The sequence below is a fragment of the Phoca vitulina genome, unplaced genomic scaffold, assembly GCF_004348235.1.
Source record: "Phoca vitulina isolate PV1807 unplaced genomic scaffold, GSC_HSeal_1.0 scaffold67, whole genome shotgun sequence".
Lineage (NCBI taxonomy): Eukaryota > Metazoa > Chordata > Mammalia > Carnivora > Phocidae > Phoca > Phoca vitulina.
The window spans coordinates 1,709,702-1,737,449 of NW_022589770.1; the positions used below are offsets into that span (position 1 = coordinate 1,709,702).

General features: G+C 37.9%; 1 protein-coding gene across 4 annotated transcripts in view; it reads right to left on the reverse strand.

The window, feature by feature from the left end:
* Positions 1–27,748, reverse strand: part of DENND4C (DENN domain containing 4C) — a 137,280-nt gene that overhangs the window by 83,008 nt on the left and 26,524 nt on the right. For all 4 annotated transcript variants that reach the window (XM_032392472.1, XM_032392470.1, XM_032392471.1 and 1 more), the window contains 4 exons: positions 20,221–20,542; positions 9,362–9,614; positions 7,856–7,925; positions 5,925–6,094 (listed from right to left, as the gene is read on the reverse strand). In XM_032392472.1, the coding sequence (XP_032248363.1) occupies positions 5,925–6,094; positions 7,856–7,925; positions 9,362–9,614; positions 20,221–20,525 (798 nt within the window). In that variant the 5' untranslated portion in view covers positions 20,526–20,542. The remainder of the gene's footprint in view (positions 1–5,924; positions 6,095–7,855; positions 7,926–9,361; positions 9,615–20,220; positions 20,543–27,748) is intronic.

Genomic DNA, 27,748 nt, shown 5'->3' on the forward strand with positions numbered 1-27,748 from the left:
GTCTGTTGGCATATAATTTCATAACATTCCCTTACAATTCTTTGTATTTCTACGGTGTCAGCTGTTATTTCTCCTCTTTCATCTCTGATCTTTTTTTTTTTTTGAGTTCTCTTTTTTTGATGAATCTAGCTAGATAAATCTAGAATCAATTTTATTGATCTTTTCAAAGGACCAGCTTCTGGTTTCACTGATATATACTACTGTTTTTTTAGTTTCTATATTATTTATTTCTGCTCTAATCTTTATTATTTCCTTCCTTTTGCTGGTTTTGAGTTTTGTTTCTTTCTTCTTTTTCTAGCTCCTTTAGGTGTGAGGTTAGGTTGCTTGAGATTTTTCTTGCTTCTTGAGGTAGGTCTGTATTGTTATTAAACTTCTTAGAGCCACTTTTGCTGCATCCCAAAGATTTTGGACCATTGCATTTTCATTTTTATTTGTCTCCATGTATTTTCTGATTTTTTTCTTTGATTACTTGGTTGACCCATTCATTGTTTAGTAGCATGTTATTTGACCTCAATGTATTTGTGCTCTTTCCAGGTTTTTTTCTTACAGTTGATTTCTAGTTTCATTGTGTTGTGGTCAGAAAAGATGCATGGTGTGACTTCAATCTTTTTGAATTTGTTGAGACTTGTTTTGTGGCCTAATATGTGATCTATTCTAGAGAATGTTCCATGTGTACTTGAAAAGAATGTGTATTCTGCTGTTTTAAGATGAAATTTTCTGACTATATCTATTAAATCCATCTGGTTTCTGAATATATCTATTAAATCCATTCAAAGCCACTGTTTTCCTTGTTGATTTTGTTTGGATGATCTGTCCATTGACATAAGTGGGGTGTTAACGTACCTTACTATTATTGTATTATTATCAATGAGTTCCTTTATGTTTGTCATTAACTGTTTTACATATCTGGGTGCTCCTGTGTTGGGTGCATAAATTTTTACAATTGTTGTAACTTCTTGTTGGATTGTACCCTTTAACAGTGTCCTTCTTTGGGGCGCCCGGGTGGCTCAGTCAATTAAGCATCTGACTTGATTTTGGCCTAGGTCACAATCTCAGGATTGTGAGATTGGGCTCTGCACTGGGTGTGGAGCCTGCTTAAGATTCTATCTCTCCCTCTCCCTCTAAATGTATGTATGTATGTATGTATGTATGTATGTATGTATGTGTGTGTGTGTGTGTGTGTGTGTGTTTGTGGTGCCTTCTTTGTCTCTTGTTACAGTAATTGCTTTAAAGTCTATTTTATCAGGGTGCCTGGCTGGCTCAGTTGGTTAAGCATCTGCCTTCAGCTCAGGTCATGATCCCAGGGTCCTGGGGTTGAGCCCCACATCAGGCTTCCTGCTCAGTGGGGAGCCTGCTTCTCCCTCTCCCGCTCCCCCTGCTTGTGCTCCTTCTCTCTCTGTCAAATAAATAAATAAAATCTTAAAAAAAAAAAAAGTCTGTTTTATCCAATATAAGTATTGCTACCCGATTCCTTTTGACATCCATTTGCATGAGAAATTCTTCTCCACCTCACCTGCAGGTATCTTTAGTGCTGAAATGAGTCTCTTGTTGGCAGCATATAAATGGGTCTTGTTTTTTTATCCATTCCATTATACTTTTTCCTTTGATTGAAGCATTTAGTCCATTTACATTCGAAGTAATCATTGATAGGTATGTATTTATTGCCATTTTGTTACTTGTTTTGTGGTTGTTTTTGTAGTTCTTCTCTGTTCCTTTATTCCCTTCCTCTCTTCTCTTATGATAAGTTGGCTTTAGTAATATCTTGGATTCTTTTCTCTTTATGTTTTGCATATCTATTACTGGATTATGATTTGTGGTTACCATTAGGTTTGTGTATGAGATCTTGTGCATATAGCAGTCTATATTAAGTTGCTGGTTGCTTAAGTTTGAACCCATTCTTTATTCTTCTCCTTCCCACATTTTAGAAATATGGTATCATACTTTACATTCCTTTTTTTTTTTTAAGATTTTATTTATTTATTTGACAGAGAGAGAGATAGTGAGAGCAGGAACACAAGCAGGGGGAGTGGGAGAGGGAGAAGCAGGCTTCCTGCCGAGCAGGGAGCCCGATGTGGGACATGATCCCAGGACCCTGGGATCATGATCTGAGCCGAAGGCAGACGCTTAACCACTGAGCCACCCAGGTGCCCCATACTTTACATTCTTTTATTTTGTGAGTCCCTTGACTGATTTTCACAGATGTTTCACTTATGTTTACTGTTTTTATGCTTCCCACTTTTCTTATTTTTATTTATGGCCTTTCCTTCCCACTCAAAGAGTCCCATTTAACATTTCTTGTAGGACTGGTTTACTGGTCATGAACTCCTTTAACTTTTATTTGTCTGGGAAACTCTTTATCTCTTTCTATTCTGAATGATAACCTCACTAGATAAGAGTATTCTTGGCTGCAGATTTTTCCCATTCAGCACTTTGAACATATCATGCCACTCCCTCTGGCCTGCAAAGTTTCTGCTAAAAAATCTGCTGATAGCCTATGGGGTTTCCCTTCTATGTTAACTGTCTTCTTTTCACTTGCTGCTTTTAAAATTCTCTCTTTATCACTACTTTTTGCCATTTTAATTATTATGGATCTTAGTGTGAACCTCCTTGGGGTGATTTTGTTGGGACTTCTCAATGTCTCCTAAATCTGGATTTCTGTTTCCTTCCCCAGATTTGGGGAGTTTTGAGCTATTGTTTCTTCAAATAAATTTTCTGCTCCCTTTTCTCTCTCTTCTTCTGGGATCCCTATAATGAGAATTTTATTATGCTTTTAGAGTCACTGAGTTCCCTAAGCCTCTTCTCATTTTGCATAATTTTTTTCTCTCACCTGCTCAGCTTGGTTACTTTCTATTACTCTGATCTCCAGGTCACTGTTTCATTCTTCTGCTTCCTCTAGTCTGCTATTTATTTCATCTAGTGTATTTTTAATTTCAATTACTGTGTTCTTTATCTCCAAGTGGTTCTTTTTTAATCTTTTTTAATAGTCTCACTGATGTCCTCCAGTCTTTTCTCAAGTTCAGTAAGTATCTTTATGATCACTACTTTAAATTCTCTATCGGGCATATTACTTATAGGTTTCACTTAGGTTTCTTTTTTTTTTTTAATCTTTATTATTTTTCTAAGATTTTATTTTCTTTATTTGACAGAGAGACACTACAAGCAGGAGGAGCAGCAGGCAGAGGGAGAGGGAGAAGCAGGCTCCCTCTGAGCAAGGAGCCCGATGCAGGGCTCGATCCCAGGACCCTGGGATCATGACCCAAGCCGAAGGCAGACGCTTAACCAACTGAGCCACTCAGGCGCCCCTTCGCTTAGGCTTCTTGCTATTTTTATCCTGTTCTTTCATTTGGGGCATATTCCTATCTCATCATTTTGTCTAACTCTGTGTCTGTTTCTGTGAGTTAGGAAAGTCACCTAAGTCTCCTGCTCTTGAAAGTAGTGGGTGGACCACGCAGTTTTAACAAGGTACATGCTGGTCCTCTCCCACAGGGGACATGCCTCCACTGCCAAGACCAGCCATGGTAACTGGCAAAGTCCATGCTGGGGGGAGGGGGATGGTGTACACAGTCCCTATTAGTTTTGTGCTGGTCAGTCCTCTTCCACAGGGGATGTGCTAGTGCTGCCAAGACCAGAGCCAGCTGGGGCTGACCTGCAAAGCATACACCAGTGGGGTGCTCAGTTTTAACAAGGTGCATGCATCCTCCACAGGAGGTAACCAGCCACTGCCACCAGGACTGAGGCCACACAAAGCGCACAGTCGGGAGACTTGGTGTTGGCAAGGTTTGAGCCAGTCTTCTGGGGGAGGGGACTCACAGCACTAGGACGGAGGCAGGCCTGGCTGGAGGGGCGGGATGCAGTTTAATCAACTTAGATAGTGAATGGTTCCCACAGGTAGTTGTGTGTTTATGCTGGGAGGTGGGGGGAGGGAAATGGCACCTGCCAGCTCCTTTGTTTTGGAGAAGTCACTCAGGGAACCCTACCCTTAAAGATACACTCTGAGATGAATAAATAACTCTCCCTCCCTATGCCCCAGTTTTCAAACTGCTGCTTCCATGCTGTATAACTGTGGACTGTTTGTTGTGCTATCTCTTTAAGAGTGAGGACTCACGGGGCACCTGGGTGACTCAGTCGTTAAGCTTCTGCCTTCGGCTCAGGTCATGATCCCAGGGTCCTGGGATCGAGCCCCGCATCGGACTCCCTGCTCAGCGGGAAGCCTGCTTCTCTCTCTCCCACTCCCCCTGCTTGTGTTACCTCTTTCGCTGTCTCTCTCTGTCAAATAAATAAATAAAATCTAAAAAAAAAAAAGAGTGAGGAGTTTCCTCTCACTCACCCTGCTGTCCTAGAACCTAGCCTGCTGATTTTTAAATGTCCAGGCTTTAAGCCCCACTGATTGTAAGAACTCATGAAATTCAGCCCTTCTTTTTTTTTTTTTTAATTTTTTTGTTTTGTTTTTTTTTTAATTTGACAGAGAGAGACAGGGAGAGAGGGAACACAAGCAGGGGGAGCGGGAGAGGGAGAAGCAGGCTTCCCGCAGAGCTGGGAGCCCGATGCGGGGCTCAATCCCAAGACTCTGCGATCATGACCTGAGCTGAAGGCAGACGCTTAACAACTGAGCCACTGAGGCGCCACCCGCCCTCTGGTTTTCAAAGCCAAATATTATGGGGATTTGTCTTACCCACACAGGCTCCTCAGTGTGAGGGTCTATTTCCCTCCCTTCTCCGGGCTAGTGATATCCCTCCCTCCCACAGACAGTCCATGCATGTCCCTTTAGCTCCCAACCACTTCTCTGCCCTTCCTACCCTCTTTCACGTGGCCTCTTCTCTACATTTGTTCTGCCCATCTTCAGATTGTTTTCTGGGTTCTTTACACTGATATGAGTGTTACCTAGATATACCTATGGGATGAGGTAAGCCCAGGATCCTCCTACTTTGCCATTTTCTGCAAAGCCTGGCCAGTACTTTCTATATGCTGTTAAACTGATCTCTGCTTACTCCCTCCATTTTAATATATTATCTGTCTTCTGAGCCTCAATGTTGTCATTGAAAAATTAGCCAACAATCTAATAGTTGTCTCTTTAGAAATAAGTACGTGTTTTCTTTCTGGTTGCTTTTTTTCTTTGGTGTTCTATGGTTTCACTATAATATGAACCTTTCTGCTGAAGGTTCAAAGTATATCTTTAATCTAAAAGACTCAATTTTTCATCAACCCTGGAAAACAACCAACCAATATCCCTTAAAATGCTGCCTCTCCCTTTTCCAATCTCTCCTTCTGGAATTCATTAAATATCCACTGATCCTTTTGATTCTATCCTCTACATTTTTAAACTCTCTTAGATGTTTTTCTTTGCCACATCTGAGGTAACCTATCTTGAACTTCATTAATTTTCCCTGCATGTATGTCTTATCTGCTGTTCAAACCATTCAGTGATTCTAATTTTAAGGACCATATTTTTCATTTCTAGATGTCTGATTCTCTTCCCAGTCTACTTATTTCACAAAATACACTGTTCTTCCCTGATGTTTTGACATCTTGAATCATTTCAATTACATATTTAATTTATATCTTTAATATTGTCATTGTATCAATTCAGTATCTTCAGGGTCTAATCCAGCTTTACAAAGCTGTTGATTCTTCCTATGGTATTTATGTCTTCTAACTTTTAGTATAATATCATCTTGAGGCTTGGATTTTGGGGGTATCGCTCTAGAAAGACTTTATATTTGCTTCTGTAGAAGCTCCAGAGGTAGCTTCATCCTGATGCCAATTTTCATGGTTGACTTCTCACCTTGGGCACTACAGTCCAAATTTAACCCAAAATATATGGTGGCCAAATAATCCTAACATTCAAATAAACTGACATCATATTAATTATTTTATGGGATAAAAACACAGACAATATAGGTTTAATAAAAGAGGAAAAAATATACCTTTTCAGCAGAAGAACCTGTGAGGACAAAAGTTGAAAAAACTGGAAGTGGGTATTTAGTTTGAGGATCCCAACATTCAATAGTAGCTCCCATGGGAAGGCAGAAGAGAGGTACAGATTCTGAGAGAGGAAATGACTCATAATCATCTTCTGGATATCTAAAAATTAAACCTTTTGGAGAAAAGAGACAGTATTAACATTTTTTAAATAGTTACTTTCCCAGAAGGTATATGTGATACAATTTCATGAAAATATTTATGTGTGAAATTTCAAAATAATTTTTTTCTCTTGCCATATCAGAAATTTAAATAAATTAACAAGTTTACCCTTTATTTTTTACTCATGGACTTATAATTCACTGTAACATTAAAATGTACTAAATATACAAGTCAAAACTCTATTCAACAGTATCACCAATCTTAATATATTTTCTTCTGCATACCACAACATCGTATAGAGAGTGGGTGATGAACATATAGGAAAATTTACCAAGTATTTCAGTAAAAAAATTTAGGGAAGGGTTAAGTGTTATATAATAATGCCAAGGCAACAGAAATGATCAGAGCTCTTAAACTCATCTTGAGAGAGCAGCAGTGTAAAAAGTATTCAGCATGAAAAGTAAATGAGACCAAAATCCTCTGGCTGAGTACAGAGTGAGACCAACAAAGCAGGAGCAAGGGGTCCTCTGGCAAGCATAACAAAGCCCCTTCAGAATAAAGTAGCTACAAAGCATCAGTTCATTAGCCTCTGATGTCTCTAATATGCAGACCAACTCTAAGTTAAACTCTTGAATATGAGTAGCAGAATTCTGAGTCAAAATTTGGTGTGCAAAGCTTTATATTCTAAAATATGTCTTTTATCAAATACCTGAATACTTTCACAAAGCTTGTTTCTATATGTGTTACTTTTTTAAGTGACACTTTCTATACACACACACACACACACACACACACAATTTAGGAAATCACATACAATCAACACATTACAGCAATATTAACAATATCACATTTTAAAATGATACTGAAATTTGTAATTATTAGTTGCTACCTTTATTTTTATATTATAAATTAAAATGGTCTGATTTATTAGTATGAATGTCTTTAAGAAGACAATCAAGATTTTTCATATATGGATTTGCCTGACTTCCCTGAAGCAAAACAAATTGTGCATGATCAAAAAGTAACTGACACTGCTTCTTTTCACAAGGAAGTATTCCAGTATCTCTTCTATTTACAACTGGAGCATACCTGTATTTTCAGTTTCTATCCCACCATACCAGTGGGATGAAGAGGTCACACTTAAATCTTTACAGCCCTTGACACTTTACTGTGCAGTAAGAATGTGGCGATAGATTTCTCAAACACTTCATGGCAGAAAAGTTTCTCAGGCCCTCCTCTCCTCCATATAGCTGATTCTTTGCAACAAAGGAAAAAGGAAGCAAGTCCACCTTTCATGGCAAGTAACATGAGGTTTCGAATCAGACACACAGAGATAAGAGAAGGAAATATAAGAAGTAAAGATGCAGTTTGACACCTTTCTGATTGCCAAAATAAAAAGGTCAGAGAGAGTAAGCAGTTTTCCATTGAATTGTTAAATCTATTAGTGTAGACTAAAAGCTTGAATGTTCATTTCACAAATGCTTACCTGGGATGATAATTTCTATTTAACAACATGTTTGGGGGAGGGTGTAATATTAATATATCTTGTAGTATATAATGTATTTAAGAAAACTTGTGCCTTTATATGCTAATATTATAGATAATTCAGTTTATGAATAGATTAACCCCATAAACTACATAAGGGGGTATACATCGTCTCTTCTAACCAAATGTAAATGTTAGGTGAACATGATGACCAATACACTACGGAAACTAACCAAATGTTAATGTACAACAATAACTACAGTAACAATATTTTTTTTAATTTACTCACCAGCTTTATACGCTATTGCATTAGAAGCAGGCACAGACTTCTTATAACACAGAAATACACTGGAACCCCACTGTAAAATATAAATTATGTTTTAAAAAAAGACCAAAGAGTGAAAATAGAAAATCTTCTAAAGGTTCTGATTATTCAGTGAAATCAATTTAAAACATATGTTTATCAAACAGACTACGGGGGCACCTGGGAGGCTTAGTCGGTTGAGAGCCCGACTCTTGGTTTCAGTTAAGGTTGTGATCTTGGGGTCCTGGGATTGAGCCCCATGTTGGGCCCCATGCTCAGCAGGGAGTCGGCTTGAGATTCTCTCTCTCCCTCTCCCTCTGCCCCTCCCCCTGACCCGTGAGGGTGCATGCGTTCTTTCTCTTTAAAATGAATGAACAGGGCGCCTGGGTGGCTCAGATGGTTGAGCGTCTGCCTTCGGCTCAGGTCATGATCTCAGGGTCCTGGGATCGAGTCCTGCATCGGGCTCCCTGCTCCTTGGGAGCCTGCTTCTCCCTCTGCCTCTCTCTCTCTGTCTCTAATGAATAAATAAATAAAATCTTTAAAAAAAATAAATAAAATAAAATGAATGAATAAATCTTTAAAAAAAAAGACTACAGACTATAAAATATAGCAAAACATGAAGTTCAGAATACTAAAAGAAAGGAGTAAAAAAACACTGCCGCAAAAATTAAACTGACACAGAACAGTTTCAAAAAGTTCAGAATGCTGTAATCAGACACTTTGAAAGAAACAGCACAAAGTTGAGTGGGCTCTGGAGCTCAAACTAGGTACTGTGAAGGTAACTGAGGTACTATGAAGTCATTACCTCCAGAGGCAAACTGTCTTCACTAAGAGCCATGGGTACATTAGCCAGTCATCTTTGCCTGTGTCTCATTAAAGCTAATAACAGTTTTATCTAAAGATATTTTTCAAAATAAATCTGACCCAACAGTAAATCTTAGTCTCATAAAACTATAAATCATAGGTGTATGTTTAATGTTCTTGTTCATTAGAGCCCTTTGAAAAAATAAGTATGTAAGGGGTGGGGTGCCTAGCATGCTTGGTAGAGCATGCGACTCTTGATCTTGGGGTTGTGAGTTCAAAACCCCACTTTGGGTGTGGAGCCCACTTGGAAAAAGCAAGTATGTAAAACTACAATAATTGTAATAATATAAAGGGAGTTCCGTGAAGACACCAGTGAAACACAAAAGCTAATAAAACCTCCATATTAGTGTAACACAGGCAATATTAGCACATACCAAAAAACAACTTTAAATCCCTGACTTTTAAGTATTTTCTCAATGAAATTTTTCTAAAAATCAGATAGCTAAGGATTTTAAAAATTATTATGAATCATAAAAGTTACAGATCTAAAAATAATAAAAACAACCACAAAATATAAGCAGAGTAAATTCTACACCCAATAATAAACAGCAGTACAAAAATTATCCTTTTTTTCGGGGGTAGGAGAGAGTACATATAGAAATAAAAAGGAAACAACTGTATTCTTACCATTCCACAATTTAAGTTTTTGTCAACTTTGCAGAAAGTATGAGGAGGGGTTTCTCCTTTGCTGGTTACAATAACACAGATATCAGTTACAGCCAAGGAATTCTGGGGTCGAATTAAAGGAGCCCTTCGATAAGTGATAAAGATTCTTTGTGAAGTAGTTGAACTATTGTTGACATTGGCACAGCGACCGTAGGGTGTGGCTTGGATCACTTCACATCCTGGAATAAGCCTTTCTTTCCCTTCATATAAAACTCTGCAAGGCAGGGAGGGGAGAAATAGATAGATAGATAGATAAATACATTTCAAGTTAATGTTGGTTTTCCTCTTGAAAACAAACAAAAAAAAATTGAGAAACAAAACCATTTCTCAAATCTTAATTGTAAACCAAAAGTAAGATTATTACTTTGGGAATTATAGATCTCTTAACTACTATTTTTCAACAGCTGGAATGTAATTTTAAGAACAGTAAATAAGATCAAACAACTTGATTTTTTTATCGCTTTTTACAAAAAAACGTATGAAACAAGAAAGGGGCAACACCATAAACATCCTCAGGTTGATTCCTAGATCAAGTATTCAGACATTTTCACGAAATTTATCTTCATAACTCCTGTCAAAATTTCACCTTTAAAAATCCTCTGACTGAAAATAAATATAAAAATCCTTTGACTGAAACTATAAAACATGGTTTAAAGAAATTAGAGATGAACCAATAAATAAAAAGACATCCCATGGTCATGGATAAGAACACCTAATATTTGGTAAGATGTCAGTATTTCCCAAAGAGATCTACAGAATCAACAAAAATGGATACAGGGCTGGCAAAGAATATATGGGAATTGTCTGTACCATCCTTAAAAACTCTTCCATAAAACTAAAATTATTTTAAAATAAGACTTTTAAAAAAAATTTTTTTAAGCGGGCAAAAAATCTAAATAGGCATTTCTCCAAAGAAGATATGGCCAAAAGCACATAAAGAGGCTCAACATATTAGCCATTAGGGGACTGAAATCAAAACCATAATAAGATACCAACTTCACATATACTGGGAAGGCTATAATCAAAAAGACATAATTACAAGTGCTAGTAAGGTGAGAGTGTAGAGAAACTGGAATCTTTATACAATGCTGGTGGGAATAAACACTGCTTTGGAAAACAGTCCAGTGGTTTCTCAGAGGGTTAAACACGGGAGTTTTGGTATGACTCAGCAATTCTATTCCTAGATATATACCCAAGAGAAATGAAAACATACATCTGCACAAATACTGGTATGCAAATACACATTTCTTAAAAGATTTTATTTATTTATTTGACAGAGAGAGAGAGAGAGTACAAGGAGGGGGGAGCGGCAGGCAGAGGGAAAGACAGAAGCAGACTCCTCGCTGAGCAGGGAGCCCGATGCGGGGCTTGATCCCAGAACCGTGAGATCATGACCTGAGCCGAAGGCAGTTGCTTAACCAACTGAACCACCCCCGTGCCCCAAATACACATTTAACAGCCTTATTCATAACAGCCAAAAAGTGGAAACAATCAAATGTCCACCAACTAATGAAAAGATACATAAAATGTGGCATACGCATATAACAGAATATTGTTTAGCAATAAAAAGCAGTGATATACAAGGTGTGCCTGGCTGGCTCAGTCAGAAGAGCATTCGACTCTTACCTCAGGGTCATGAGTTTGAGGTCCACAATGGGTGTAGAGATTAACTTAGAGAAATGAAATAAATAAACTTTAAAAAAAAAGGCAATGAGGTACTAATACGAGGTACAACATCGATGAGCCTTGTAACCATGATAAGTGAAAGAAGCTACACAAAAAAGACCACATGTAGTATGACTCCATTTACATGAAATGCCCATAACAGGCACAGCTATAAAGACAAAAAGTAGATTAGTAGTTGCCTACGGCTAGAGGTTGGAAAGGAACATCAGAGAGTGACTGCTGATGAATACAGGGTTTCCTTTTAGGGGGATGAAAATGTTCTAAAATTGGCTGTAATAGCAGAACAAATCTGTGAATATATTTAAGACCAATAAATTGTACACTTGAGATGGTTGAACTTTGTGATATCTGAATTATATCTCAATGAAGCTGGTAAAACCCAACTAAATATTAAAATACATTATAAAGCTTCTATATTTAAATCAGGAAAATACTGGCAAATGAGTGAACAGAAAGAACAATGAACACAAAAGAAATACCTGAAATGGATAAAGGTGACATCTCAATATTGATACTGCGGGAAAGATGGACTTTTTAATTTAATAAGCAGTGCTTGAATAGGTGAATTGCCATTTGGGAAAAAAAAAAAATTGTATCTATACTTCACACTATACACCAGAAAAAGCTCCCAGTGGATCATAGATAAATGTCAAGAATGAAGACATATGGGGCGCCTGGGTGGCTCAGTCATTAAGCGTCTGCCTTTGGCTCAGGTCATGACCCCAGGGTCCTGGGATCGAGCCCCGCATCGGTCTCCCTGCTCGGCAGGAAGCCTGCTTCTCCCTCTGCCTCTGCCCCTGCTTGTGTTCCCTCTGCTCCTTTTTCCTCTCTCTCAAATAAATAAAATCTTATAAAAAATAACTAATTAATTAAAAAAAAAAAAGAAAACCAGTACTAAAAGAAAACCTAGCACTGGGAAAAGTGTAACTATGACTCAAAATCTAGAAACAATAAAAGGGAGGAAGAAAATAAACTTCATCAAGTAAACTCTACGTGACAAAAAACACAAGTCAAAAGATAAATTATAAACTTGAAGAAAACATTTGGAAACTTATTTCACAAAAATTTCATCTTCCTAGTACATAAAAATGTACTGTAAAAAAATCAAAAAGGCCAAAACCCTGTTTTAATTTTTTTTATTATTATTTTTAAGATTTTATTTATTTGTCAGATAGAGAGAAAGAGCACAAGCAGGGGGAGCAGCACAGGGAGAGGGAGAAGCAGAGTCCCCCGCTGAGCAAGGAGCCTGATGCAGGGCTCGATCCCAGGACCCTGAGATCATGACCTGAGCTGAAGGCAGATGCTCAACCGACTGAGCCACCCAGGTGTCCTAAAACCCTGTTTTTAAAAAGACATAAACAAAGTCAATGCCAAAAGACATTAACAATTCACAAAAGAAAAAACAGAAAACAGTCCTTAAACATATGAAGAAATAGTTAATCTCATTAAAATTACTCCAACACAATCACTTCTTGACTGTGAGACTGACAAAAATTCAAAAATTTGATCACATATTTTGTGGATGGGACTGGGGGAAAAGAAGCACATATATCATATATTGATGGTGGCATGACCACAATGGAGAGAAATGTGGTAACACTTAACAGAATTATGCATGCATTTATCTTTTACCCCAGCAATGCCCTTCCAGGACTACCTGAAAATATACTTCCACAAATATGTAATAATATATACACAGTTATTCACCAAAGCATTCTTTTTTTTTTTTTTAAGATTTTATTTATCTGACAGAGAGACACAGCGAGAGAGGGAACACAAGCAGGGGGAGTGGGAGAGGGAGAAGCAGGCTTCCTGCAGAGCAGGGAGTCCGACGCAGGGGCTTGATCCCAGGACCCTGGGATCATGACCCGAGCCGAAGGCAGATTCAACGACTGAGCCACCCACGCGCCCCTCACCAAAGCATTCTTGTAATAGCACAAGACTGGACAGAACCCAAATGTCCATCAACAGAGGTTTGGAAAGGGCGCCTGGGTGGCTCAGATGGTTAAGCGTCTGCCTTCGGCTCAGGTCATGATCCCAGAGTCCTGGGATCGAGTCCCGCATCGGGCTCTCTGCTCCTTGGGAGCCTGCTTCTCCCTCTGCCTCTCTCTCTCTCTGTCTCTCATGAATAAATAAATAAAATCTTTAAGAAAAAAACAAACAAACAGAGGTTTGGATGAATAAAGTATATACATCCACACAAATAAGTACTACAGAGTTATAAAAAAATGAGAAAGACCTCCATGTTCAAATATGGGGTGATTCCGATGATATACTGTTGGGTGAAAAAAGCAAAGTATGAAATAGTATATACAGTATTTATAGTTTGTTTAAGAAGAAGAAATAAAAATACACACACATGGGGCACCTGAGCGCACCAGGGTGGCTCAGATGGTTAAGCGTCTGCCTTTGGCTCAGGTCAAGATCCCAGGGTCCTGGCTCAGCTGGGAGCCTGCTTCTCCCTCTCCCTCTGCCCCTCCCCCTTCTCATGCTCTCTCTCTCTCTCTCTCTCTCTATTTCTGTGTCTCAAATGAATAAAATCTTTAAAAAATAAATATACACACATATGTGTTTATTTTTGTAAAAACACATAGTGAAAGGATAAATCAAAAACTGCATTAACAGAGGAGGAGAAGGCATAAAGTATAGAGAAAAAAGTATAGGAAATAAAGACTGAAGCAATACTTCTCTAAATATATCTTTTTACATGTTTTGAGCTGTGATAATATTTTCCATATTAACAGAAAATTTTTCTAAAACAAATGAAACACAAATAGAAACAGATGAACCTAACTGCAAACTGCGTAACAAATTGGTAACATAACCACATAGAAAAACTACTTCATATAATTTTTTAACACAGTCAATACTCTGTAAATGCTTGATAGGTTTTATTCCAAGGGCAAGGAACCCTATATATATATGTATACATGTATACATATACACACACATATATATATATATATAAAATGCCTCAGTAACAATGAACACACACAAATCCAGATTTTGTTTGGCAAAGCAGTCAGCTGGAAAGGGCTCCCACTAGCCAAACTCGGGACCATATGAGCAAATAGAATAAGGATTATAATAGATTTTTATCACACAGAATAAATTAGAATCCATAGTTTCTTAGTTATTCTCAAAACAATAAAAAAAAAGAGAGTAAGAAAACTCTTCATTCAAGCTCTTCAAGAAAAATGCCAGTTAAAAAAATTTATTTTTTAGAGGGGGGCGCCTGGGTGGCTCAGATGGTTAAGCATCTGCCTTCGGCTCAGGTCATGGTTCCGGGGTCCTGGGATCGAGCCCCACATCGGGCTCCTGGCTCGGCGGGAAGCCTGCTTCTCCCTCTCCCTCTGCCTCTCTCCCTGCTCATGCTCTCTATTAAAAAAAAAAAAAAAAATTATTTTTTAAATGACAGAATTAGAAAAGTCTCAGGTGCCTGGGTGGCTCAGTTGTTAAGCGTCTGCCTACGGCTCAGGTCATGATCCCAGGGTCCTGCGATCAAGCCCCACATAGGCCTCCCTGCTCCGTGGGAAGCCTGTTTCTCCCTCTCCCACTCCCCCTGCTTGTGTTCCTGCTCTCACTGTCTCTCTCTCTGTCAAATAAATAAATAAAATCTTTAAAAAAAAAAAAAAAGAATTAGAAAAGTCTCATTTTACATCCCCTGCCATACAAGATCTAATTCAGGCAATGATCAATGGATCCTACAAAATGAGAAGTGAAAAGGAACTAGGGAAGCAGGTATTTAAAAAAGGCCCACAACTCCACAAATCACTTAAATAACAATGAAAATAATAATAGATATCTGACAATTATCATCTTAACTAAGTGACTGAACTTAACATTACTAATTATGAGACAATCTGTCACTACATCCTCTCCTAATGCTAGCCCTACCTATAAGTATTCTTGCCAAAAATATTTAACGTAAATTTAATTCAGACTTTAAACCTAACATCCAATTTATAGGAAATACTGACAATAAGGTAACAAGTTAAACAACATAATGAAGAAACAATTAGATAAATCTAGAGTGGGGAACATTCTATAAGACAATTGACAAGACTCTGCAAAATGTCAATATATAACAGAAAAATTGGGGGGAGATGAAGAGACTAAAGAGGCATAACAACCAAATGCAATGAGTAAACTATGACAGGATGCTGAATATTTTTTTTCAAGATTTTACTTGGCAGATAGAGTGAGAGAGGGAGTGAGCACAAGCAGGGGGAGTGGCAGGCAGAGGGAGAAGGAGGCTCCCCGCTGAGCAAGGAGCCAATCCTAGTACCCTGGGATCATGACCTGGGCCTAAGGTAGCTGCTTAACCAACTGAGCCACCCAGGCACCCCATGAATATTTTTCTTAAAAAGGTGATAAAAGATATTCTGGGGATAACTGTGAATATTTAGATAGGGAATGGATATTGAAAAATACAATACAATTATTAATTTTCTATATACCATGGTTATACAGGAACATGTCTTAAGGGATGCATGCTGAAGTATTCATGGGAGAATTGTCAGGGTATCTCCAGCCTCCTTTCAAATAGTTTAGCAAAAATATGGAAAAATGTTAATTTGCTGAATCTAGGTGGAAAGTGTACTGTTCATTATACTACAGTCTATCATTCAGGAGGAAAGGATACTGGTGTTTATTATAACATTCAATTAACTTTTCTGTATGTTTGAAAATTTTCCCAAAAAAACACAAAAGTGCTGGAGAAAAAGCTCTTTTGAAACTCAGTAAATCTGGGGGTGCCTGGGTGGCTCAGTCATTAAGCATCTGCCTTCGGCTCAGCTCATGATTCCAGGGTCCTGGGACAGAGCCCCGCATCGGGCTCCCTGCTCTGCAGGAAGCCTGCTTCTCCCTCTCCCACTCCCCCTGCCTGTGTTCCCTCTCTCACTGTGTCTCTCTCTGTCAAATAAATAAATAAAATCTTAAAAAAAAAAAAAAAAGAAAATCAATAAATCTGGAACGCCTAGGTAGCTCAGTCGGTTAAACATCTGCCTTTGGTTCAGGTCATGATCTCCGGGTCCTGGGATCCAGCCCCACATCAGGATCCCTACTCAGCGGTGAGTCTGCTTCTCCCTCTCCCTCCGCCCTTCCCCCCCCCCCCCCCCATGGGCGTGCACGCGTTCTCTCTCTCCTTCTTTCTCTCTCTCTCTCTCATGTACATGTGCACTCTCACTCTCTCAAACCATGAGAGACTATGGACTCTGAGAAACAAACTGAGGGTTCTAGAGGGGAGGGGGAGATGGGTTAGCCTGGTGATGGGTATTAAAGAGGGCACGTATTGAATGGAGCACTGGGTGTTATACGCAGACAATGAACCATGGAACACTACATCAAAAACTAATGATGTAATATATGGTGATTAACATAACATAATAAAATAAAATTTAAAAAATGAATCTGATAAATGGAGAAAGAACTGCATAATTTGTGACTCTGTCTTAATAAACACATCTGACACATAAGATAATACATTGTACTATTTAAATTATACTTTATAGAGTATTTGATGTTACAGGGGAATATCAGATCTTATGTACTTTAAACTTAATTAACATTTTTCTTAAAAAAAAGAAAACCTGATAAATATCTCATGTCAGTTTATGAAAGTCAAAAAGGTCAAAAGTTTGAAAACAGTATTTCTTATTTAGTTGAATGAGATGGGTACCTGTCTTTGTAGTGGCTACAAGTTTTCCAAACCTCACTCGTGTGCTTAAATGGGGGGAAAGTGGGGTGGACAGGTCAAAATATTGCAGTCACCAGGTATTAACAATTATTTGATCTGGAAAGAAAAATTTACCATCATGATTAACTAAAAGACAACCTACACTCTGGGAAACTAGATCAGTAAACTATCATAACAAGCCTTAGGGAACTACAAGATGTATATGAGTCACTTGCAACCTGAAGGTCTCTAAGTATTAATTATCTAAGTCATCATTTTAAGTTGTGCCCCTGAACCACAAGAACAGCAATCTTTGAAAGCTACACATCCTTTCAATTATGACTGTATAGTGGAGGGATGGGGAGGAGGATATGAAAAGATGGCCTTGAGAGACGGCTGACAGTCAACACTTAAGTCTGAAACACAAGTTATGTCCCTGGCTTGATTCCCATCAACTGACATGGATATTACCAAAATTTTACCCTATACCCATCCTTCTATGGGTATTACCTATCTTCTTAAGAAACTCATAGAGAAAATGAAAAGAACGGACATAAAACCATCACATGTCCTGAATTACTCCCCTGCAACGAATAGTTTGTGTTTATACCAATTTTAACCTCCTTCTCAAAGGAAAAGCCCCTCCCATTAAAGGCTAATCCAGTCACCTATGCTGTTGACATTGCCCCTTCGATCTGTTTCATAATTTTACTCTATCAAATATCTCCTTATTCCTATATTTTCACCCTTTCTTTTCCATTGGTGTCTCTCCTTCAAGTAGAGATGTTCAAGGTTATCCCCTGGAAGAAAATTAAAAAACAGCCCATGACTCTGTATTGCCTTACCCCACCCCCCCACCCAAGTATCCTCAACCGTTGCTTCTGGGGATTTTGTTAAAATACAGATTCTGATTAAGGAGGTTTGGGGCAGTGCCCGAGATTCTGAATTTCTAACATGTTCCCAGGCCCTACGGATGATACTGGTTCAAGGACCACATCTTAAATAGCAAAGCCCATTACTATTTTCTCTTTCTCTTAAAGTCCAGCTTTCAAAAAAGCCTCTATTAATCCAATTCCAATCATTTCTCAACCTTTCTAACTTGGCTCCTGTTCCTGATGATCCTATAAAGCTGTATGACCACCATCCTAACTGTATTGACTTAAAGGAAAACCACAGAGCTAAACAGGGTGGCCAACACTAAAGGAGTTAAATGGATGCTGCATAAAGGTCAAGTAAGATAAGGACAAATCATCCTTTGACTTTGGAAATCTGAACATAATGAGGACCTAGGACCATTTCACCAGAGCTCGACTGCAAAAATAGAGGAGGTGATTTAGACAACAAGTGGTGGTCAAATGGAGCAGCTCACTATCTTTTCTTAATATCTGAACAACTATTATCAGAAAAACCAGCAACCATTAAGAAACAACAACAACTTCATGGGACAATCAGGGAAATTTGGATATATGATGATATTAAGTAATTAATCATTTCTACAGAGTGGTATTGTGATGACATTAAGAGATTCAACATAAGAAAATCAATGTAATACATCACATTAATAGAAAGAAGGAAATACCTGCATGATCTCAATTAACAAAGAAAAGGCATTTGAAATAAATCCAACACACTTTATGATAAAATCTGTCATAAAATCAGAAATAGAAGGGACCTTTCTTAATATGGTAAAAGGCATTTATGAAAAACCCACAGCTAACATCATATTCAATGGTGAAAGACTGAAAGCTTTCCACCTAAGATCAGGAATGAGCCCAGGATGCCTGTTTTCACTATCATTATCCAACACTACGTTTAAGTTCTAGTTGGAGCGATAAGACAAGGGAGCAAATACAACAAACTGCAAAGGAAGGAGTAAAACTAGCTCCATTTGCAGATGACATGATCCTATATATTAAAAAAAACCCCGAATATCCAAAAGAAAGCTATTAGAGCTAACAAATTCAGCAAAGTTGCAGGGTATAAGATTAACACATGAAATTAAAATTCAGCTGTGTTTGTATACAACAGCAATGAACAACCCAAAAAGGAAATTAAGAAAACAATCCCGTTTTTTTTTTTTTTTAAGATTTTTTATTTATTTATTTGACAGAGAGAGACACAGTGAGAGAGGGAACAGAAGCAGGGGGAGTGGGAGAGGGAGAAGCAGGCTTCCCGCCGAGCAGGGAGCCTGATGCGGGGCTCGATCCCAGGACCCTGGGATCATGACCTGAGCCGAAGGCAGGCGCTTAATGACTGAGCCACGCAGGTGCCCCGAAAACAATCCCATTTTTAATAGAATCCAAAAGAATAAAATATGTAGGAATAAAATGAATCAAGGAGGTGAAAGACTTATACACTAAAAGCTATAAAACATTGCTGAAAGAAATTAAAGACCTAAATAAAAGGGAAAGATATTTCATATTCATAAGTTAGAAGACTTAACTGGTATAAAGATGGCCGTACTCCCTACTTTGATCTATAGATTAAATGCAATCCCCACCAAAATTCCAACTTCGTGTTTTGCATAAATGGACAAGCTGATCCCAAATACTTCCTAAGATGCTCTCAAGTACCTCTATGTTTTTACTGATGGTAATTATAATAACCAGAACAGCTTAATACATGACATGTATACCTATTAAAGTAATAATTATAGGTATTCTAAAAGCTTATCTCATCTACAAAAGAAGGTCAATGTAGACATTTTTGGGAAAGGGGCTTTTACAAAGAATGTACTTCTCTGGCTGTGGACTAAGATACTAAATACCTTATAAAAACTATACTCATTCTAAATTGTAAATACCTCCTCCCTCCTGGGACTAAAAACCACACAATTTTTTTTTTTTTTTTTAAACAGGAATGTTCCTTTGTTAAATGAGTTCAGGGCTTCACAAAACCTCATCACATAACCTAAGCAGCCCCTTAAAAATATAGTCTTTTATTATAGCTTCTTGTTCTTTTATTTTTAATTAATAAGTTTATCTGAAAAGTACAAGAGAAATGGAATCACATTTTAGGCTCTAATGCCTTCATTTCAATCTTTTGAAAGGAAATGATCTAATGATTCAAGTACAATGCAGAGAAATTCAGTAAGGGTGGATAGAGAGATGTAATATCTTACTACACTTGATCCTAAAGTAACAAATAATAATAGAACTATAAGGGCTCCTGGGTGGCTCAGTCGTTAACCGTCTGCCTTCCGCTCAGGTCATGATCCCAGGGCGCTGGGATCAAGCCCCGCATTGGGATCCCTGCTCAGTGGGGAGCCTGCTTCTCCCTCTCCCACTCCCCCTGCTTGTGTTCCCTCTCTCGCTGTGTCTCTGTCAAATAAATAAATAAAATCTTTAAAAAAAAAAAAATAATAATAGAACTATCAAGGATTTCAAATTTCTATTCCCATGTACTTTAAATAAATGCTATTTCCTTCACTACAGCAAAAGAAAATAAGTCACCATACCCAATGTCGGTAAGGGGTGGTTTATCTCTTGCTCTCTTATAACAGAGGAAAAGTTCTGGGCTTTTCAGACTTCCATAGTTCAAATTTGCTTGGAGAGCTGATGGAGTGGCTTCAACACAGGTGTAACCTTCAGGTACTGTTTCCCCAGCAGATTTGTTAATAACTGCAATGTCTGTAATTGGAGCTTTAGGCCCAGTTGACTTAGTATCTAAACGATTTATTTCTTGATCTAAAAGAGTAGATGTGTCAGTGAGACCTGCCACAACAAAGTAGTCAGTCACTCTTGGCCCTTTGTCTTCTATCATTGTTGCTATTTTATTTCCTAGAAGAGGAAAAAAAGAAAAAAGACATCCATTAAATAAAACACTTTATCTTGACTAAAATTAAAATACTCCTGGGTTAACAGTGATCAACTAAGCGCACTTCCCAGCTGGATTTATAATCAAAATGTTGTCCTTCCAGAGAAGCAGACTGTTTTGGTATTATCTTGTCAGCTTTTACCTGCTATAAAGTACAAGTTTACAGCATCAACTCATTTGTAAGGCAGCTATGATCCTTTCATGTGCGAAGGCCCTGTTAAGAATAATCAAACTGGGGGCGCCTGGGTGGCTCAGTCGTTGGGCGTCTGCCTTCAGCTTGGGTCGTGATCCCAGGGTCCTGGGATTGAGCCCCGCACTGGGCTCCATCCTCCGCGAGAGGCCTGCTTCTCCCTCTCCCACACCCCCTGCTTGTGCTCCCTCTCTCACTGTGTCTCTCTCTGTCAAATAAATAAATAAAATCTTTAAAAAAAAAAAAAAAGAATAATCAAACTGTCAGAGGTGGGCTATGGGCTATGGTGCTTCAGCAAAATGCACTGCATGAACAATATTCAGACCATTTAAAAAATCATTCTCTTTTGGGTTACAAAATTCCTAAAGCTAAGCTTCACATTTAAACAAATGAATGGAGTTCATCATGAATTAAGTCAAGGTCTAAGACTAAATAAATAAATAAATAAATAAAGGTAATAGTAATAAATATAATCAAACTGGTCTCCTAATCCAGTTAGGAGTCTGTCCCTTCTGGTTAAGAAACTTTATGGAAACACCATGTAAACTAAGTAAGTTTAGGAGTCATGATGTATTTCCTATATAAATACCAGATAGAGCATAAAATACTATAATCAAGGAAGACAAAATCATAGAAAACACATATTAAGAGACTTAGGTAATACATGGTAGAAACCCAGAGATTATGAACATTGAGTCAAGATTTCTATTATCTCTAAACTCGGCACCTCTAAAAATAAAATTAAGCTTCTGAGGTTTTAAATATTTCCATGGATTTTATTTTATATGCTTTTTAAAAACAACTTTAAGTACAACTGACATACAATAAAATGTACATATTTAAAGTGTAAATTTTCATAAATATATACACCTGTGAAATCATTACCACAATCAAGATAGTAAACCCATCCATCAAAACCCCAAATTTTCATATACCCCATCATATCCCTTCCTCCCCAATGAGTAATCTGTTTAGTCACTATAGTTTTTAGAACTGATGTACATGGAATCATACAGTATGTATTCTTTTTTTGCCTAGCTTTTTTCATAACTGAGATTCATTCATGCTATTGTTTATATCAATAGTTTCTTTTTTATATTTTTTAAAATATTTTTTTAAGTAATCTCTATACCCAACTCACAACCCTGAGATGAAGAGTCGCATGCCCTACCAACTGAGCCAGCCAGGTGTCGCTCATCCCTTTTTTTTTTTTTTTTAAGATTTTATTTATTTATTTGCCAGAGAGAGACACAGCAAGAGAGGGAACACAAGCAGGGGGAGTGGGAGAGGGAGAAGCAGGCCTCCCGCAGAGCTGGGAGCCCGATGCGGGGCTCGATCCCAGGACCCTGGGATCATGACCTGAGCCAAAGGCAGACGCTTAACGACTGAGCCACCCAGGCGCCCCTCGCTCATCCCTTTTTATTGCTAAGTAGTATTCCACTGTTGAGTATACCACAACATGTTTATCTATTTACCTTATTAATAGACATTTGGGTTATTCTCAGTTTGGAGTTATTACAAATAAAGCTGTCATAAATAACCATGTATAGGCCTTACGGACATAAGCTTTCATTTACCTTAGGTCAATTCTTAAGATGAAAGGATTGGATCACCTGCTAGGTATACATGGTTCTAAAAAACTGCCAAAGAGTTTCCTAGAGTGAGTATACCATTTTATATTCCTACCCTCAGTATATGAGACTTCCAGTTGTTCCACATCCTCTCTGAAGCTCTATATGATCCGTCTTTTAAATGTAGATACTCTAATATGCCTACAGTGATACTTAACTATCATTTTAATTTGCATCTTTTTTTTTTTTTTTTTTAAGTAGGCGCCACAACTAGCGTGGAGCCCAACTCAGGGCTTGAACTCACAACCCTGAGATCAAGAGTCCGATGCTCAACTGACTGAGTCACCCAGGCACCTGTTAATTTGCATCTTCCTAATGACTAGTGATGTTAACCACATTTTCATGTACTTATTTTCCATCCATGTATTTTCTTCAGTGAAGTTTCTGTTCAAATCTTTGCCCATTTTCTTTTTTTTTTTTTTTTAAAGATTTTTTATTTATTTGACAGAGAGAGGGAACACAAGCAGGGGGAGTGGGAGAGGGAGAAGCAGGCTTCCCGCAGAGCAAAGAGCCCGATGCGGGGCTCGATCCCAGGACCCTGGGATCATGACCTGAGCCGAAGGCAGACGCTTAACGACTGAGCCACCCAGGCGCCCCTGCCCATTTTCTACTTGGGCTGTTTGTTTACTCATTCTTGAGTTGTTTTTTGTTTGTTCATTTTTAAGATTTTATTTATTTACTTATTTTCGAGAGAGAGAAAAGGAGAGAGCTTGTGCACAAGCGGGGAGAAGGACAGAATGTTGAGAGTAGACATCTTCATTTTGTTCCTAATCTTGCAGGGAAAGCATTCAGTCTTTTATCAGTAAATATGATGTTACTTGTAAGTTTTTCATAAATATTTGCTCCTTATCAAGTTCTTTCTAATCCTGAGACTTTTATCAGGAATATATGTTAGACTTTATCACACACTTTTTTCTGCACCTACTGACATGAAACACTTCTCTTTGTTTAACATAGTGAATTACAATGATTAATTTTCAAGTTATTAATCAACACTGAATTCCTAAAATAAACCCCACTTGGTCATGATATATTATCCCCTTTATATATTCTTGAATTCTATTTGTTAAAATTTTGCTTGAAATTTTATATATGTTAATGAAGGATACTGGCCTGTAGTTTTCTTTTCTCCTAATGTCTTTATCTGGTTTTGATACCAAGGTAATGATAGTCTCACAGAATGAGTTGGGAAGAATTTCCTCCTCTTCAAGTTTCTGGGGCAGTCTGTATAGAATTGGTATTATTTCTTCCTTAAATGTTTGATAGAATTCACCTGTGAAATCATTTGGGTCTGGAGTTTTCTTTGTAGGTAGGTTTTTATAACTCTAAATTCAATTCCTTTAACACATACAGGCTATTAGGTTACCTACTTCCTCTTGAATAAACTTTCATCGTTTGTGTCTTAGTCCATTCAGGCTGCTATACCAGAATACCATAGACTGGGTAACAACAGAAATTTGTTTCTCACAGTTCTTGAGATTGGGAAGTCCAAGATAAGGCACTGGCGGATTCACTGCCTAGTGAGGGCTGGCTTCCTAGTTCCTGGAAGGCTGTCTTTCCACTGTAACTTCACATGATGGAAAGGAGCGAGGGAATCTCTCTGGAATCTCTTTTTTAAAAGGCACTAATTCCCCTCAGGAGGGTTTTACCCTCAGGACTGAAATACCTCCTAAAGCCCCACCTCCAAATACCACCAGCCTGGGATTCAGTTTCAACATCAGAAGAGGGGGAGGGGCGGGCGCCTGGGTGGCTCAGTTGGTTAAGCGACTGCCTTCGGCTCAGGTCATGATCCTGGAGTCCCGGGATCGAGTCCCACATCGGGTTCCCTGCTCGGCAGGGAGTCTGCTTCTCCCTCTGACCCTCCCCCCTCTCATGCTCTCTCTCTATCTCATTCTCTCTCTCAAATAAATAAAAAAAAAGAAAAAAAAGAAAAAAAAAAAAGAAAGAATTTCTTAAAAAAAAAAAAAAAAGAAGAGGGGGAGGGGACAATCAGTATATAGCAATGTCGTTCAAGAAATTTGTCCATTTCACCTAAATTGTCATATTTATTGGCACAAAGTTGTTCATCATATTTCCTTATTATACTTTTAATATCTGTAGAATATGTAGTGATGTCACCTCTCTCATTCCCAATATTAGTAATTTGGTTCTTTTTTCCTAACCAGTCTGGCTAGAAATTTATGTTTGTTTTTTTTTTTTTAAGATTTTATTTATTTGAGAGAGAAAGAGAGAGAGAACGTGAGCTGGGGGTGGGGGTGAAGAGCAGAAGGAGAGGGAGAAGCAGACTCCCCACTGAGCAGAGAGCCTGATGGGGACTTGATCCCAGGACCCCAAAGGCAGACGCTTAACCAACTGAGCCACCCAGGCGCCCTGAAATTTATCAATTTTATTGATCTTCTCTAAGACAGCTTTTGGTTTCATTATTTTTTTTCTATTGCTTTTGTTTTATATTTCACTGATTTCTATTTTGATCTTTATTATTTCCTTCCCTCTGTTTATGCAAAATTTAATTCGCTCTTCTTTTTCTAGTTTCTTGAGGTGGAAGCTGAAGTCACTGATTTGAGACCTTTCTTCTCTATTGTAAGTATTTAGTGTTATAAATTCCCCACATAATGTTTTAGTGGCATCCAAAAATTTGTGTATGTTTTCTTTTTATTCAGTTCAAAACACTTTTTAATTTCCCTTTCTTAAAGTATTTTCTTTGACCAATGCACTATTTAAAAGTATGTTTTTCAGTTTCCAAATTTTGTAGTTGGGAATTTTCCAAGAATCTTTGGTTATTAATTTCTAATTTAATTACACTGTGGTCAGAGAATATACTATGTATGACTCTAATTCTTCTACATTTATTGAGCCTACTTTCATGGCTAAGGATAAGACCTATCTTGACAAACAGACCATGTGTACTTTAGCACTTCAGCATGTACATTCTGTTGTTGGACAGAGGGCTCTACAAGTGTCAATCAAGTAGGTTAATAGTGTTGTTCAAGTATATCCTTGCTGATTTTCTGTCTGCTTGTTCTACTATTAAGAGAACAATATTAAAATCTCTGACTATAATTGCAGATTTGCAGTCTATTTCTCCTTTCAATTCTTATCAGTTTTTGCTTCATGTATTTTGAAGCTCCATTATTAAGGGCATAAACATTTAGAATTGCTATGTCCTTTCGATTAACTGACCCCTTTATCATTATGAAATGGCCATCTCTATCTCCAATAAAAATTACTCTGTATTAACAAAAGCTTTTGAAAAATATTAAAATATTTATAAAAACTGACAGATAACAGAGTCTAATAATTAAATTTCATTTTGCAACTACTGCTAAGATAATCTTTCAGAATCAATTTCATTTCACCCTACTGTTTAGAATGGCATACACTTTAATGAATAAATGCTGTTAATATCAACAAAATGTCAATAACTTCAATCTATAAAGCTAAATGTAGTTTACACAATTCTCTCACTGTAACAAAAAGATTTGTTTAAGGCTTCAAAAATATCTCTGTGTTCCTTGGTGTTCCAAACCATGCAGAATGAATGGTGAATGTTATTTAAACATTTTATCAAAGTTCTTTGCTACATTTAAGCAATTTAAAATAGGGCCTTGGTGAATCCATTTAGAAAGCATTATCAACATGAGCTACACTTGGCTGGGTCATGAAATTACAAAATGAAAAAGTCATTTCAGACAAAATCAGTTCCTTTTTCAGAACACAAAGCAGTGTAATTCGCTACTGTTGCACCTGCCACTGAAAGTTTTATCAAGAAGGAGGGTTGTAAAGAAAGGCTGCAAACACAAATACCTAAAGGGGTCAAGCAGGATATGAGAGTCTGTGGGAACTAGAGAACACAGGCAGCCACTACTAGTCAGATCCATCCGATTGTTGCCAAATGGACTTGGCAAAACCAGAATTTCTTTTTTGCCTTCTTAAAAGAAGCCAGAAATCAGGATTTTTATGTCTCCAAGTTTTAAAATATCGGCAACTAATTCAGAATTCTTGTAACACTACTAAGTTCAAACAAAACACATTAAGCAGGGTATATTCACTGTAAAGTTTAAATTAAAAGTCTAGAAAAGAGGGGCGCCTGGGTGGCTCAGCCGTTAAGCGTCTGCCTTCGGCTCAGGTCAAGGTCCCAGGGTCCTGGGATCGAGCCCCGCGTCGGGCTCCCTGCTCCGCGGGAGGCCTGCTTCTCCCTCTCCCACTCCCCCTGCTTGTGTTCCCTCTCTCGCTGTGTCTCTCTCTGTCAAATAAATAAATAAAATCTTTAAAAAAAAAAAAAAAGTCTAGAAAAGAACAATTTCTAAATTCCATTAAAAATTTTTTTTTTGAGGGGCGCCTGGGTGGCTCAGATGGTTAAGCATCTGCCTTCGGCTCAGGTCATGATCTCAGGGTCCTGGGATCGAGCCCATGTCAGGATCCCAGGTCGGCGGGAAGTTTGCTTCTCTCTCTCCCTTTGCCTCTACTCCTGCTTGTGCTTTCTCTCTCTCTCACTCTCTCTCTCTCTCTCAAACAAATAAATAAAATCTTTAAAAAAAAGTTTTTGATGTGGTTAAATACCTAACTTCACCATTATAAATATATGAGCCAATAAACCTAACTATATACCAAATTGACAATATAATCACATAAGAGGGAATGAAAAAAGAACTAATACAAGTAATTTAAACAATTTAACATAAAGAACTGAAAACGAAATCCTGACCTTAGACACAAGGGTATGGTTTATAGTGGTATGGTTCAAACATTCTTCTGTATGTACTCTATACTCTATTCCAACAATTGTTGGAAGCCAGAATTCTTACTGTGAGAAAAGAGAGAGATAAATACAGGATGGGAGAGGGCAAGTAAGAGTATATGTACTGAAATAGAATTAGAGGCATCAGTAGGAACTCATGATTTTAAAATACATATGTACTAAATGTAATGTGGTACCCTGAATTGAAATATGGAACAGAAAAAGCACATTAACATAAAAACTGGTGAGATTAAAATAAAATCTGGATTTTAGTTAAAAGCAATATAACAATGTTGTCTTAGTTGTTTTTTTTTTTAAAGATTTTATTTATTTATCTGAGAATGAGAGAGAGAACACGAGAGGAGAGAGGGTCAGAAGCAGAAGCAGACTCCCCGCTGAGCAGGGAGCCTGATGCGGAACTCGATCCTGGGACTCCAGGCTCATGACCTGAGCTGAAGGCAGTCGCTTAACCAACTGAGCCACCCAGGCGCCCCAATGTTGTCTTAGTTTTGACAAATGTACTATGGTAATGTAAGATGTTAACCATAGAAAAATACAGGAATGAGGAATTCTTAATCTCAGGAAACAAACTGAGGGTTGCTGGAGTGCG